This window comes from Pseudopipra pipra, chromosome 7 (assembly GCF_036250125.1).
Source record: "Pseudopipra pipra isolate bDixPip1 chromosome 7, bDixPip1.hap1, whole genome shotgun sequence".
NCBI lineage: Eukaryota > Metazoa > Chordata > Aves > Passeriformes > Pipridae > Pseudopipra > Pseudopipra pipra.
In genome coordinates this window covers 33,255,735-33,272,251 of record NC_087555.1, presented here as the reverse complement: position 1 = coordinate 33,272,251, position 16,517 = coordinate 33,255,735, and the positions used below count along the sequence as shown (strand labels likewise).

The following is a 16,517-nucleotide window of genomic DNA, read 5'->3' as shown; positions in this document are numbered from 1 at the left end:
CCCAAAATCCCTGAGCTAACTCAGAGAAAGATTACAGTCTAGTCAAGTCTATGATTCTGTGATAAGGCAGCATATTTTAGAGTTTGCAAAGACATTTGGGCATTCCAATTAAATGTCTAATGGTTGGAGTTTGAAATACTTTTCCAGGGTGCAGATGAAGTAATTGAAAAATTATCTAATTATGTTTATGTAAATTGCCCCATAGCCCCTGGCTTCCCAAACTGGCCCATATGATGTGTTGCAGTAAAGCTCCTCAAGGATAATGACCCACAGTACTCCCTAACACAAAATCACAGAATCATTTAGGTTGGAAAAGACCTTTAAGGTCATCAAGTACAACCATTAAGCCAGCAGTGCCAAGCCCACCACTAACCCATGTACCCAAGTGCCACATCTACCTTTTTATTAAATCCCTTCTGAGACAGTGACTTCACAACTGTCCTGGGCAGCCTGTGCCAGTGCTTGACATCCCTTTTGGTGAAGAAATTTTTTCCTAATATCCAATATAAAGCTCCCCTGGTGCTACTTGAGGCCATTTCTTCTTCTGCTATCGCTTGTTATCTGGGAGAAGAGATCAACTCCCAGCTGGCCACAGCCTCCTGTCAGACAGTTGTAGAGTGTGATAAGCTCTGAGGAAACAATAATCATAAAGATGCTACTTAAAAAAATATCTACTCTCTTCAGGTGTTTATTTCTCATAAAAAGTTGAAGAAGATATTCAAGTTGTGTCTACTGGGAAACTGATGTAGTAATTATTCAGGTTTCAATCTAAGAAGAAAATAATCTTTAGTAACATATTTCTCTCACAGAAGTAATTTGGAATTGCAGTGTTAATAAGAACTAGCAAAAATAACTGATCAGACTGTAAGTTCCTTCCCTCATCCTCAGTCTCCCATCTCACATACTTTATTTAGTGTCATGTATGCAGCTTGATGAAAAGCTAATTTGGAAACAAACATACAAAAAATCCTATGAGTAAAAAGAATATTGTTAACATTTGGAACAAAAATGAAAGATCTTCCTCCTTTATGTGAATTACTTCTATACCTGGAATGTGTGTTTCCTTTTTAAGTCCACAATAAGTCATCTCTACTTATGTCAATTAGTTCCTTACTAACTTAAAATCCCATCAAAATCAAAGAGTTCATGTGGGGAATAAACTGCTACTGAAAATGAGGAAAGTTATGGGAACATGTCCCATCTGAATATAAAGCATATCAGTTTTCAATGACTTTCAACAGATTTAAACTAAGGAGTCAATATGCTAAACCTGTTAATTTTCCCATTGTTATTGAGCACTTTCAGATGAACTGACAGACAAGTTGCAGTTATTCTAAATGAGACTCAATGATTTCAATTCCTTCATGGAGGAAGGTACCTGACAGGTCCATCTCTTTAATCCGTACTTCTGGATCCCAGCAGTTCTCTTGAATAACTCTAAAAACCTTTCCATCCTTCATCATCTTTGCCTGTCCCTGTGAAATGACATTTTCATATATTATGAATGTGACAAAGCAGTACATGCTAATTTATAGTTGCTTGAGTATATTGTGCTCCCTACGGAAATTCAGTGACAAAATATTGTTCTTTTATTTTTATGCAGTAGGTATTTTTAAACAAAGACTATTTTAAAAATAGACATTAATTAAACAATCATTTATAGTTCAGATTTAGTCTTCGTAATAAAAAAAGTCCCCTTTCTATTGCAAGGTATGTCATTCTACATTTATATGGAAAAGATACCAGGTACCTTAATCCGAGTTTATCCTCAAACCAAATTTTGACCTCAAAACAGTGCTCTAATTAAATCTGTGCTAAATTTTCCCTTTGGGTGTGTATATGTTCCCTTAATAGCATCACAGTGATTCCAGTAACTACAGAAATAACTGTACAGCTCAGTTACTTTCAGTCCAATTGTTTCATATCGCCATTGATAATGAGACAAAAGCAGACCTGTTATGTTGTCTTCAGGTTATGTTTTCTCCTTGGGAAAAAAAAGGAGTTATTGAAGAATTTGTATTTGGGAAAAAAAAAAACCCAAGCAAAACTTTATCACAGTATAAACCCATGACCTCAATTAGTGTAATACCTTTCCCATATGCCACCAATTCCCAAATGTATGAAGTTCAAGATATTATCACAGTCATGAAATATAATATTGTTCCTTTATGAACATGGAAACCTTTTAAACTTCATTTTTTCGTTGATTTGTGAATTGTTCAAAGAGGTTGAGGATGTACAGTGTCATCACATTAAGCAAAGTAAATTGTCTGTTAAGTTGGAAGTCCCCACATGCTGTTATGAACATGGACAGACAGGCACACCAGGCTTTCTGCTGGCTGACACTTGCACAAATGGATGGGACACAACTCATCAACACTTGCAAGCCCTGAGTGTCTCCCAGCTGTTTGAAGCTACTGTAGGGATAAGTGGGAAGGGATGAAAGCCAGAAGATCCACCTGGCGCTGTGCATTTGGGGTGGGTAAGTGAGGTCATGCAGCAGATGCATTGGACAGAGGAACACTCCACCTGCAGTTAAAAATTGAAGACCACATGAGAAAACACGGCAGCTACTCCTTCACCTTGGCAGTAAACAGCTCCGTGCAAGGCAGGCTCCTGACCCGTCAAGAAAGGGAATTCTCTCTCTCCAAAGGCCACTTTATTTTTCCTCACAAAGTCGGTGTTATTTAGAATTGTCTATTTTTCTAAAGAAAAAACCCTGTTAAATCAGAACATTTGTTACCAGTACACCCAACCAGAGGGATTTCTGTCCCCTTCTGAGAAGTCAGACTGTTCTTAAGGTTGAATTTGTTACTAACTTCATACATTGTTCACAGATATACTGTGATATAATATACAGATATAATGAGTATTTCAAAGCTCTTCTCAAAAAATCTAACTGTGCTGCCCTGGCAAACTGTCAAGTTACTTGTTACCTGTATCACAGGCTATGAAAATTACTTGAAATATCATAACTACAAAGTCCTGATTCTCCAGTAAAATACTTCAGACTCTTGTAAAATTGGTTTTCCAACTTGATGGAAAGGTTTACTCTGGCCATACACTCCAATACATTAAGAAAAGTTTAGTGCATTGCTACAGGTTGTCTAATAAACAAAAAAACCATTTGGGATGTGAGAAAAAGGCAGAGTAGAACCAAGCATTGCACCACACATGAATAGATTGCATGGATTTTACTATTCTCTTCTATTCTACACTACTGTACTCTATCCCATTCTAAACATTATTCAATATTTAATGCTTTAATTAATTTATGTGAAAAGTAAGAGAGACTTATTTCAGAATTAGGTCCAGCAGGCTGATTTGGTTCAGCAAACTACATTTAAATGATCCCATTGCTGAACTACTCAGTCACATTCCAAATTGTTCTTCTTTAAACATGCATGTAATTGTTTTCTTCCAGTTTGACTCTGATGTTTCTTCACAGAATGATATGAGAAGCCTTTGGTTTTTTTTTCTTGGTTTTTTGTTGTTGTTGTTTTTTGTTGTTGTTTTTTGTTTGTTTTTTTTTTTATCTTAAGAATTAAAGAAAATTATTAAATTATCCCCAGCTTTACATATCTGAACAGGATTTTATTTCACCATGCACTGCTTTTCATGTAAAATTTTCAGACAGAAGTAGGTTGGACAGAATTCTCTGCAGAGGGTATCAGGCTATTGACTTGCCACAAAGTTCCTCTGCAAACTATTTTTAGCATGGAATTTTAGCATTAGACCTGTAACAAACAGCTAAGCTGCTAAAAATGTATCCAAGCATTCTCTTCTTCCTGCAGCTCCCACATGTCTCAGGAGCTGTGCCATCCACAAGTTGGTTCTGCAGGTGGCTTGTTCTCCCCTACTGTGCCTGTTTACACTCAGATCTGAAATCTCAGCATAATATTTGTTTGCTCCTCATTCTTGGTTTCAACCTTCATATTCGGTGGTCCTTTTCCACAAATGGTTGTTAGGCATTTTACAGCATAGCATTGCATGTAATAGAAAGGCAAAAGTGTGTGTATCTATTAAATCAGGCTTTGTCTTTCTTTCTTTCTCTCTTTTTCTTTCTTTCTTTGTTTCTTTTTTTTTCTCTCTCTCTCTTTCTTTCTATTACCCAGCTAGTGTAAGCTTATATGCAATCACAATGAAGTAGGATTTTGCAAAGTGACAAGGGGATGAGGGAATATCTAGTTCCACTGAAATGAACAGGCATTATATACTTAAATACTTTGGTACCTGGAAGATGCAAGTCTTGCTTCCCTAAAGCTGAGTCTCTATAGAGAATGAATGAATTGGCCAAACCACAAAAAGGAGCAAGGAAGAAGATCGGGTACTCTTTTCTTTATAAGGTTACTCCAATAGGGAGAGGCACTGTCACCCTGAAAATGCAAAGTAGCCAATCCTTCTATCCCTTATCCCTCTAGTTTTCAGTATGGAATCCCTGTATTGAGAGAAGAATTTCAGAAGACAGTCACAGATTGTGAGTTTCATCTCTCAAGAAAAAGGTTCTACTGAGGTATATTAGGACTTGCCCTGATATTACTTCATAGAATACAGAGCTCTAGAGAAATCTGTATCAGAAACAGAGCCAATCTTATTGCCACTTCACTTCTTAATAGATTTATTGTGGGTTTGTGTTCTTGAGGACAACACAAGATTAGCTTAGAGCACCAAACAGCCCAAACCTTGCAGTGATGATCCAGCTGTACCCATCCACCATATCCATATCTCTGTGGAAGAAAGAAGAAAAAGACAGTGCTAGTTAGCACTCTGTAATCACAACAACAACAACAACAACAAACTATTACTACTACTACTACTACTAGTACTATTATTATTATTTGCAGTTCTTACAATCCAGCAGTACCTCATTCAGGAGAAACACGTGGGCTCAACTTTGAGTCTGAGTAGCCCCACTGACTTGAGCAGAAGTGCTGAAGTTGGACTGGACCTGACTAACGTTGTTTGTATGTGCAATTTTAGCTGCCAGTTCAACAACATTTTTAAACAATTTATTCCAAAATGCTCAAAGTTGCTTACTATATTGAGACTCTAACTGGAATGATTTTAACAGAGAAAAAAATTAAATTAAATATTTGGCAGTATGAGAATTGAGCTGACTACTTTGCAATCTGTGATCAGTTAATCATTAGCACAGAGATGCATCGATTCCACTTTTCAGCTTCCATGATTCAGCAGCAGGACTGAAGGTCAGACTCTTGTCTATTAATATTTAAACAGCCAAGAGTAGCTAAAGAGGAGAAGCTTAGATGCTCATTGATTCTTCCAGAGAGATTCAAAATTGGTCATGCAAAAGAGCAAAACCTATATATGAAGCTGATTTCCTCTTACTTTCATGAATTTAGATGAGAAATGAAATTTTCAAATATCAGACTGGAAACAATGCTCAGAATTCCTATTTTTTCCATAAAGAAACATTTAAAAGGAAAGTAAGTAAAAGCAGGCATTTCTTTCACTGAAATGTAAACAATTTGGATATAGTGCTGAATTTCCTGTGATACTAAATCATTACTTAATGCCACTGTGAACTTTCCTAGTGCAGGTGTGCAGAGCCAAGCCTGACTTCAGCCAGTCAGAGATTCTACAGACTGAGGCTATGTAAGTTTTATTTAGCTATGTTTAGCTATGCATATTTTATTTAATTATAAGGTTATATATAAAAATATTGAAACTTGGGGGAAATTTAACTTAAACTGTGCTAATTCCAGTTACAAGCTGTGCAGAAAACGAGTACCTTAAAGGTGCTGAAGGAGCACAAAGGCAATAAAGAAATTCACTGCTCTGTTTTTGAACTTGTTTTCTTCTTTCTTCCCTGCAGTTACTGGCTGAGTGCATTGACAGTCCTTACTTAATTTTTTATACAAATTTTTGTACTTATGTTGGGTTCCTAAGATGTTCAATATGTATCTTGACAATTGAATTTTCTACGATGAAGGTTCAGTATTTATAAAGCTGGAAACAAGAAAGAGAAGTTCAGCACTAAGTAAATGTGTGCATGTCAGGAGACTTCTTTGGTTTTCCATGCATGAGATGTAGAGATCTGTGTTAATGGCTTGAATTTTCAGAAGACTCCAGGGAATTCTGGGAGGTGTTTTCTGCTCTGGACCCATTAATAAACCATTGAGTGGCTCAGAACAGAGGAACAAAAACTAGCAGATGGAAATCACCTTTTAAAAATTTGGTATTTGCTTCTTTATCTGTGTTTTAAGAAATGCAACACTGGCCTACAGTGTCTACCATGAGTGAATTCTTGATGTACATCTTGGAACATCAAGGGATTCTTGGGGTCATTTTATCCCAGTGAATTTGTTGCCCATTTAAAGTATATACAGAAAAAAAAATAAAAAATCCTTTAAAAATCATATAAAATCAGAATAAAGGCATTTTATAGGTGTTTTTATAAGATTATTGCACAAAGACAACAAAATCTGAAACAATCAAGAGTAATCTGTCTTGCAGTCAGTCTATTTAAACTCCTGTCCATTTAAAACAGACATAATTGTTCTAGAAAGGGTCTGTCCTCCCACCTGCATTATCAAGTGTTTATGTGTTTTACGTCAGGAGCTCTTAGTATTACAAACAGGAGGTTCAAATAGATATTTATAAACACCTTCCTAGATAGACATGGAAACAAACATTCCTTTCCAGGAAGTTTTGTGTATAATGGTGTTATTTTTTACCCCTGATGAGGAAGCAATTCTATGTATGTTTTTAATGCCAGATTTTCTCATAATTTTTTTTTCTAATATGCTGTTAACATTTTCTAGCTGTTCTCTGTCTAATATTGGCTGATGCTGGACTGTCATGATTAAAATCACAGAAACACAGAGCTAATAGATACACTTTAAAACATAAGTGACACTCTCCGTTCCTAAATACATTTCATGGGATCATGAAAATATGACTGACAAGAATAAATTTATGTCACTGAATAATAATAACAACAACAATACAAATAATAATAATATGCAAAGATTCAAAATTAAGACAAATTGACATAGCTTCAGCGTTCTTACAACTGAGATTTTGTATTTTAAAAACAATATGCTACTTCCTTCCAGTAACTGAAAAAATAACAGATATCATCATCATCAATTAACTGCACTTAGAGTGACCCCACTCCTACTGAAGTTAATGACTTTCATGCCTGGGGGTATAAGATGTGAATGATTTTTGTCTTAGTTAACATTAATCTTGCCTAATATTTGCTTATTTTTTTAATTTAAAACAAACATGAATACTGTTTGGGAACAGAACATCTCCATTTTTATCAAGACAGTGGAATTTACACCTCATTATTTGACAATTTTAGGTCAAAAAACCCAAGGAAAATGGTAAGAATTGCTTCAGACTAAATAAAGAGTGGGGAACAGAGCCCAGTATGACATCCCTTTCTTACTGAGACTCTTACTTTGCAAAGTAGTGCATACAAATATTTTACAACTGAAAAAAATCAAATTATACAAAAACCTAGAGATGTTAACCACATCATTCATTTTTCTTTCAAAAACCACATGGGTAGAAATGGTTGCTGATCACATAAGGCATTGAATATCTAAACTCTTTTTACCTTTTTCAGGTCAGGCCATTCCTTAGGTAGAATGTGGCTATGAATATCAATTTTCATTTTGGAAGTATCACAGGAGAAGCACTCCTTGAATGATAATGTTTTCTGTGTGAATGCTACTGTCCTTCCTGTCCCTGGTTCACAGGTTATTAACTTTGGCTGCTGTCCAGATCCACCTGCTGCCTTACCAGGAAGGCTTGGTCCAGTGGCCAACCAGGAGGCCTAAATCCCAGAGGAGTGGCTCTCCAAAAGAACAAAGGCTTCTAGCAGAAAGTCCCTGTTAATGCACAAACTACAGCTGACTGAGGGCAAAGGGAAAATACATGTTTATATTGGCACTATGAAGGGATTTATTTTACACAGAAGCTAAAATGAAAATTTGTGGTTGAAAATCACTCAATAAAATCGAGTTAGAATAGGTGTATTAAGCATGCTGACTTGAATTTCCTCTTTTCTGCCTCTCAGATCTGAAACTGTAGAGAACATATAATGTAGAGAATATGTAATATAACCCTGGGATAGACAGTCACACCTCCCCATGTACTCTCTTTTTTCTCCCCTTGCATTTTCTTTAAAGCTATGTAAGAAAACCCCCACAGAAATATTGAATTGTAGACAAATCTCTGCTCTGCACTTTATTTCCCCCTTCTCATTATTGGTTCTTGTAGGATATTTACACAAGCTCCTGCATAACGTCGCTCACAGCCTTTCAAGCTGGCTCAATATACAGCAATACATATACATAGCAAACATAGCAGTTTCTGTTTCCTAAGTTAACTGCAGCTATCTCAGATTTTCTGTGAAACTACATCTCCTCTTTTGCTCTTTACTCAATTTAGAATTACACTTCTTTCCTCGAGATACCCTTGCCCTTTATTTGTGCTGTGTTTTTCTCTGTTGTTTTACTTCCTTTAGAGTTTTATTTCAATGTATTCTACTCACACAGTGACCTCTTGTGAAAGCTGGATAACCATTTCCTGATTAATTTTTTTTTTTTTGGTGAAAAATGCTGGTTTTTTTCCCAAAACTAAATGCTCTTGTGAATCTTGCAACTTCACATAAAGAAACGTGAAAAACAAGTGGCACATTTTGTTTCATCTGTTTTCTGACTTCACTATTTTGTTTGGGTTTGATTAAAAAAAAATGGACTCTTGTATTTCCCTACTTGTTCACACATTAAGCAAATCTGCTTTTGATTTGGTCAGGTAAATTTCTTGGAGTTATTCTTCAAATCAACTTCTTGCGATGGGGTTGGTTGGATGGGTTCTGCAGCAGGAATGACTGAGTGTTCAAAAGAGATGGGAAGCAGCAGCTTTGAGAGAGTATTTCCTAAATAAAGCAAGTCAGCCAAAAATTTACTTTAACAGATCAAATCCCTGAGGTTGAAAATAGCAATTACTTCCATCTCAAAATCAAAATCAATGTCTTCATGACCAGGCTGCCAGGTTAAGCAGCAAATTTGCTCTCCTGCTCCCAAATGTGACAGCTCTGCTCTGTGATGTGGCACTACAGTGTCAGCCTGTTGACAAGCAATGTTCCTGCATGTACTACACCAGACATAAGAAAGAAGTATTGATTCAGCTGTGGGGACTCTGCATCATGAATCCACAGACGTGAGGCAGACAGCTAAGGTGAGTCCTTCAATAAAGAGATGTCTGAAAGACAATTCCCTATTTAAGCATAAAAACAGATGTACTAGTGAAGGAGAGGGGCAGGAAGAGCTTTGTGCATCTGAATAGTGTAAGACACTATGTTTCTTAAGTCACCTTAGCTGCAGGATGCCATGCAGAGCTCAGCTGCATTTCTCCAACACTGTGTGTAGTTTTCCTTAGTTCTAAAGAAAGATGTAGTTGTTATTTACTGCTCCCAAGACACAGCTCAGCTTGCAAACAGTGTAGTACTCCCACACTGCATTTCATTTAGCAAAATACAGCATTTGGAAACCATAGCAGTTGAAGGCAAATTTGTTTCCATTTCACTTGATTCAAGGGATGGTAAGACATTTGTCTATATCCAACACGATCCATTGGATCTGCAACAGGAAGACCTTCAGTGGCTACGAACAAAACCATCTTCAGCTACACAAGCACCCAACCTATTCTGAGTGCAACAGTGTGGAAAACAGAACACCTTCACTGATGTTTTGGACAACCTGCCTGATCACAGTGAGTGACTTCTGCCTTTCAATCTTTATGCTGAACACCACAATGGCTTTTAGCACAGTCCCTGCTGTCTGTCTCCACCTGGTTGTGCATTTCTGGGGTGTGAGACAGAGGAGCAGGAATTGCTGGCAGTAGCCAGGAGAACGTGGAGCTGCGTCAGGTGGCCTTACACAGACAGAGCTGAGCTTGAATTCACTGGGCTATATGTCAGGCAGGAGGTTGTGATCAGATGAAAACTTTTACATGCACGATGTCTGGGGCCATAGAAAGCTGTATTTTACCATTTGTGGGCCCCTGTAAGACATGAACTTCACCCATCCTTGGGCTGCCCACAAATACTTTACATTGAGAGAATTTGGATGAGACCACAGAGCTAGTCAAGAGAAAAAAAATCAGTCAATAAATATACTTGCTACATCTACTCAGGAGAAGTAGAATGCATAAAGACTTCTTCTTAGCCAAAAGCAGCCTCCATACACTAGGATGGGACATACATTAAGTTGGCATACCCCCCAGGCTCAGTACACTTCTGCAGGGCATATGTGTCATTAAGGTCACTTGCAATAAAACATGCATTTATTATGGCCATTAGAAACCAAACTGCATGCTTGAATTTGAGCAATTTCCCATATCTGTGTGTGTGTGTTATATGATGCCTATTTGCACAGTTTTAGACTGGGAAACATGATTAACAACTCCTTCAGGCCAATTTAGCTAGAAACTATTCAGGCCAAGGCTGATTTCAGATACACAGACACAAATCTAGCACATCTATAGAGTTTTATTTCACTATAGAGACAAGCAATAAAGTGAAAATGGTGTTAGTTGTAGAACATTAAGGGCTCTTTTCCAACCTATTTAGTTGCTTTTCTGAAACAAGTACAGAATCTGAGATTTGGAGCATTCAGGCTGGAAAGTCGGGATCCAGTTCTGGCCTTTGTTTATCAGGGTAAAAGCGTCAAAAAACGTAGTGCATGGTTTTCCTCATGTCAGTGGGAAAACCATGACATCTTCAAAAAAGGGTGCACCAACAAACATTGTTGAGCTCTGCAGACAGCTCTGCCACATACCAAGGCAGCCCATTTTCAAGTGGGATGAACACAGACACAAAGAGGCAAATTCAGGACACTGATGTTAGAAAAGACTAAAATACTTGTGCCAGTTTTTCCTACCTTCTGTTTTGCATGTTCTTCTCTAGCATCTGTTCTTTGAATTGCACATTTGTTTGTGCAAGCTGACTATTTTACACACCTGAACAGCTCCAGAAAAACAAATGGAAAACTCTTTGTGCTTGGTAGCTAAGATGAAGTACTTAACGAACATGTTCCTTTCCAAATGAAATAAATGTTGAGCAGCACACTTATATTGGTTGCTTAGCAACAGGTTATCCTTTGGCTGTGCTGGGGACTGCACAGGTCCTCTGAGACTGCCATTACAGACCTGCTTGGAAATGTCAGATTTGGAAAGGATGTAAAAGTCAGTAATTCTATTTTTTGTGTGGTATCAAATAATTAAACCTCTCCTATTAAATTAGCCTGATCACAGAACTTAGTCCTCTTCTGGGATGCAAAGAACACAGACTTCAGTGGAAGTAGTATGGTTTCAGTCCTGCAGGGAATAGTAACAATGAGGAATAAGGTTTTGCAGTTCCCATGTAGCACTTTCCATACATAGCTCTCAAGTGCTGTACAGTGGGTACTATTTTTGACAGGAATACATTAGTTTACCCAGCAAAGCTACACCAGGAGGATGTCCAGCTACAGGTACACCAGTAAAGTCCTTAACGAAGGCGCATCCCAGGCAGTGGGTGGCATTGTGATTTCCTATTCTTAAATGCCATGTACCAAACACTCCAGTGTGACTGCTGAAGGTCCTGATGGCTTGGATGGCCAGCTGGATTGCAATGTCAGTGTTTCATTTATACACATTTATACTGTGCAATAGAAAAGGGACACATAGCTCCGATCTTAGAGCCAGCTAAATCAGCTCAAGGTGGCAGCAGTGCAGGTGTACTCATCATTAAACACTTAAGACATGGAGATTATTCATTTTGTTACTAAAAACCCTTTGCAGAAACAACTGTAGAAGCTGATGCTGCTCTGTGTCTTGAGTCAGTTTAGCCTTGCAGAGAAGTTGGGGTTTTTAGCAAAGATGACACTGAGCTGATGCAGGTGACACTGTGCTGATGCTCAAATGACACTGTGCTGATGCATCTCTGATGCTTCCAAGATCTAAGCTATTAACTTTACATAGTGAAGCTTCATGGTTGCACAAGCTCAGGGTGATGCTGCTCACCATGTGGTCTCCTCTTAGAGCTGCCCCAGCCTCCCCAGTGGTGTCACTAAAATTGATAGTGTGAAGGTGTCCAAGCTTGCTGACGCCTTTGGCAGCTCTGCCCTGCTCTGTGACTCCAGCCTAGCAAGGGTTCTGATGAATCACACAGTGGTGAAAGCAAATAGAAAGTCCTCTGCCAAATTCCTGACCATTACTGTGTTCTCTGCTGCCTCAGTTAAGCTCCAATAAATCCTCATTTATTTTCGGGTTTCTAGAAAATATTATATTGTTGAAATTCAACTAGCATCCTAAGTCTAAAGAAAAACATATGGCTATCTTTCAAATAGCATAATTATTTTCTTAGTACACTACAATTGCAAATTTGCAATTTACAATTGCCATGCATTTATCTTGCATAGAATTGTTCCATCAAAAATGTTAATTAAATAGATATTTTCTAAAATATGAGTATGAGAAAAATAAAACTTTAATTTTTTTCCCATGTGTAGACACAAACAAATAAAAAATACTCTATTTGAGCATGTTTCAGGCCAAGTGTCACTCCTGTGCAGTGGGAGCAACCAGATAGATAACAGCAGCAAAAACATGGGCCAAAAAGGACAGATGGAATGAAGCTTACAGATACTGATGTCAAAAAGTCTTAATTTTCTAGTTAATACCCCGTAGTAACATCTGAAATGGTTTCAATTATTTAGAAGGCTAGTCCAAATGTCTTAACAACTTTTTTCCTGCTTGCTAGATGGTCAAATCCCCACTTTCCTCTCCTTGAAGAGGCCTCTCTGTGCCACTCTTTGGGAGCACCTGAATTTTGGGGGTAAGAATGCTCTTCTCAAAGTCTTTACTGCTTCAGAAAAGAAGCCAAGGAAGCAACAGAAAGACCCAGAGCATCTGAATTTTTTCAGCTGCTTCAACAAATTCCTGCACCTTCCTCTAGAACTCTGCACAAGTGTGTTTATGGCTTCTCTCAGCTACAAGGACAGTGCTAATGAAGTGGCTTTTTCCTGGGTCCTCCTTTTTTTTCAAGGTCTACTTGTGCACAGAGTTTTATGTTCTGTCATTTCTAAGCAGCTGTGAATCCCTTTTGCCAAAGAGGTCTGCAAGGGACTGAGATGACCCTCTGGCTCCCAGTAAGTGCTGGGCACTGCTGAGCCTTGGCTTTAGGCTGATGATCCATTGACTGAACTTCTGGGAGGCAGAAATACTGGTACCTGTAGATTACCACAGCGAGTGCCAAGGTGAAGACCTTTCCAATCATGATGATGTTTACAATGTAAATGTTTCAGATTTAGTGCTGAAATTCATTCATCTGGAGGAGGGAGCTTGGCAGAGGAGTGCCTCCACAGGGGATTTCTGGAGCCTACTTTCACTTGCTGAGTTCAGCTACAAACATTTTTCTGTCTTTAGGTTCCACGATTCTTATCTTTCCACATACAATAATTCCATTATAGGATTTATACTTCAACATTATTTCTTTGAAATCCACAAGATATTAAAATTATGGACCAGATTGAGAATACAGTTCAAATTAAGGAATTAAGAAAGATCCAAATATTAAAGTTTTCCCTCATGCCACTACTTCTACAAAAGTCATATAAGCAATCAAAGCCCAATGATTACCACCTTAATGCAAACATCTCACAGAAAATGCTGTCAGTTGGAAAAAAAAAAATCTGTTTCTGGTGGATTAAAAGGAGATAGTCCTGATACTCATACTTTCCCATTGGTGTCCCTGAGTGAAGACTGGTACTAATGAGAATTATATGTTGGTTATTATTACTTCAGGCAAATAAATCTAATAGGAATACTGCTGGAAGTACTGCTGCGCTGCTTCGTCAAAAGTGATTTTACAGTTGAACCAGAAGGTCATGCTACAGGTTGCACTACATTTCTGTAGCACACAAGAGGCTACAGAACTGCTCCACGGGGTCAGAACTGATATTCCTAAAATCATTAGTGCTGGAAAAGACCTCTAAGATCAGTGAGTCCAAATTCAGTAAAGGTTTATAGAACATCCTATTAGCAGCTCATTGTACTAAGATAACTTGATATGTTTAACACAAAAATAAATATTACTAGCTAAAACAAGTTTCCAATTTGATTGAGAAATAATATTCAAACTGCAAAATTGTTACTAAAAAGTGTTAACCAGACAACAAAATTAGGAATTATTTTCTTTGCAAATTATCTGATCATTTCTTTGCTCTCCAGCTAAAGTGACAAACACTTAGATTTTGTTATGTGAATATATACAATGGGATTATAAAGTAATAGAATCACAGGTTCATTTTGGTTGGAAAGGATCTATAAGGTCATTGAGTATAACTGGTAAAGTAACACTCTCAAGCCCACCACTAAATCATGTCCCCAAGTGCCACATCTACCTTTCTTTTAAATCCCTCCAGGGATGGTGACTCTACCACTGCTCTGGGCAGCCTGTGCCAATGCTTGCCAAGCCTTTCAGTGAAGAAATTTTTCCTAATATCCCATCTATCACTGACCTTGAGTCTAAAAGTTGTGCCCTGTCCTTAACAGAAGTAGCTTTCAGCTCATCTCAACAAATGAATATTTTTTTTTAAACACTATAAGTCTAATAACTTTGTAAAGTTATTGGGAATAAAAAATAACAGTCTCCAAAAGAAAACTCCATTTCAAAATACAAAATCAAATTAGTAATCTTAAGAAACACTTTATGAATTTCAATCCACTCTTGACCAAAAAATAATTTAGAAATATGCAGTAAGACATTTACATAACAGGTAAATAAGCATAGTTACATACATGGCTGCTGTGCCCACTTATTTCAAGCCCCAGCATGACAGTGGCTAGGACTGGGATTACTTCAGAAAATCAGCCATGCCAAGCAACAAAAGGTTGTGTACTAATAGCACAGAACCTCTCTGGAAATAATGCTTCAGCTACAGGAAAAGTTTTGTAAATCCTTGTTATTCTTACAAATAACTATTAAAACCAAATCCATCACTGAGTTTTCTACTCAATGCATTTGGTGGACTTACACCAGACTGAATTCAGCCACCCAGCTCTGACCATTCTATTTTAGCTTGTAACTTCCACAAGTGGAACAGGAAAGAAAATCACCTGCTGCACTGGCTCTTCTCCTCTAGATAGCTACTCATAAACATTTTTACCATGGCTTCTAAGAAAATTTGTTTCCCCAATAAGACACCTTCAGTTTGCCATTCCTGGGGAAGGTTCCATTCTAAATGGAAACATGTTGATTCATGTTTGCTAATAAATATTTAAATTCATGCTTAACTCTAAAACGCATTGGGAGTACTAGATTTGGTAGCACTACTAAGTTGAGCAAGTGCCAACTGCTGCATTTGCACCTGAGTGTTCACCTCAGTCCTGCTCAAATTTACATGCAGCTGGGTCCACTAGCAACTATATGCACACAAAGAGAGCACAGAAAGAATGGTTTCAAGACTCACACTGTAACTCAGGGACTCGACTGAGGAGTCATTTTGGTTCCACATGCCCTAGCCTCACCAAGTTAGTCTTAAAGCATGTATTTTCAAAAATGTTGCAGTAAATTCGTACTGTGGTCACAGCCACACAATTGTGCTACCCATTTAAAAAACCAAACCTCTTTTCTTTGAGAAGCCTGTAAGGTGCACTTTGATTTACAATTTGTGCCATACAAAATCCAGACAAAAAGACTTCATCCAGTGCAACTGCTGCTGTATGTAGAACTAACACTGCAACTTGAATTCTTTCCTCAACCACTATACTTAGCTTTCTTCTCAGGAAAAGGCAGGTACAGTCTTTTTCTTTTTTTATTCCGACATTTGGAATTTAACAACATCCTCCAAGGATGAACAATCGTTTTCACAAGTACTAAAAAAAGACCCATGGCTTCCTGGCTATGTTTAAGTGTGCTTTACTAATTTGATTTTTTTTTCTTTTATTTGCCAAAAAAGATCAAGAAATTTACACTTTCTTGGTCACGACTACAGCCAGGACTGTACTGCAGATACATTGAAACATCTGTGTTCACTTCTGAGTGTGAAGCTCATAAACAAAGCCTCTTCCTAAATCAGATCTATTTTCCCCTTCAGGACAATGCCACTCACCCCCACCTAATATTTCTTGTAAACTTTTTAACAATCTAAAAAAAATTTCAGATGTTTTAGAAGAGCTCTGTTATAGTTAATCATTTTGAACCCAACAGAAAGTCCATTGAAGTCACCAGGAAAACCAGTTGTTTCAGAAGAGAGCAAACAAGCAGTGATTCAAAAAGTAGTTTTGAGCCACTGAAAAAAATCAGACCAAATTAAATGAGGAATTAGAGCTAAACCTTTCCCAGGATTCAGTAATGAAATGCAGGAGTGCCACTTTTGGACTGTGTCTGCTGGCCCACGGTGCCTCAAAAAGAGATCTGCATTATAAACCATAAATTTGCTGATAATGTTTGTGCAGCTCACTGTGGATACTACAGGTTGCAGTTTGTAGTGCAT

General features: G+C 37.7%; 1 protein-coding gene and 1 long non-coding RNA gene across 13 annotated transcripts in view; one reads left to right on the top strand and one right to left on the bottom strand.

The window, feature by feature from the left end:
* ACMSD (aminocarboxymuconate semialdehyde decarboxylase) overlaps positions 1–16,517 on the bottom strand; it is a 41,722-nt gene that overhangs the window by 13,483 nt on the left and 11,722 nt on the right. For 5 of the 12 annotated variants that reach the window (XM_064661554.1, XM_064661555.1, XM_064661563.1 and 2 more), the window contains one exon: positions 4,683–4,727. In XM_064661554.1, coding sequence (XP_064517624.1) covers positions 4,683–4,727 — 45 coding nt within the window. Of the gene's footprint in view, positions 1–1,378; positions 1,476–1,953; positions 1,985–2,292; positions 2,530–4,233; positions 4,439–4,682; positions 4,728–7,588; positions 7,720–16,517 lie in introns of those variants that run through there. The other 7 variants (XM_064661558.1, XM_064661559.1, XR_010432022.1 and 4 more) reach the window with 6 other exon arrangements.
* LOC135417421 (uncharacterized) lies at positions 5,235–7,731 on the top strand. Its single transcript, XR_010432023.1, has 3 exons — positions 5,235–5,447; positions 5,561–5,616; positions 7,598–7,731. It is a non-coding gene; the product is annotated as an uncharacterized LOC135417421 (long non-coding RNA).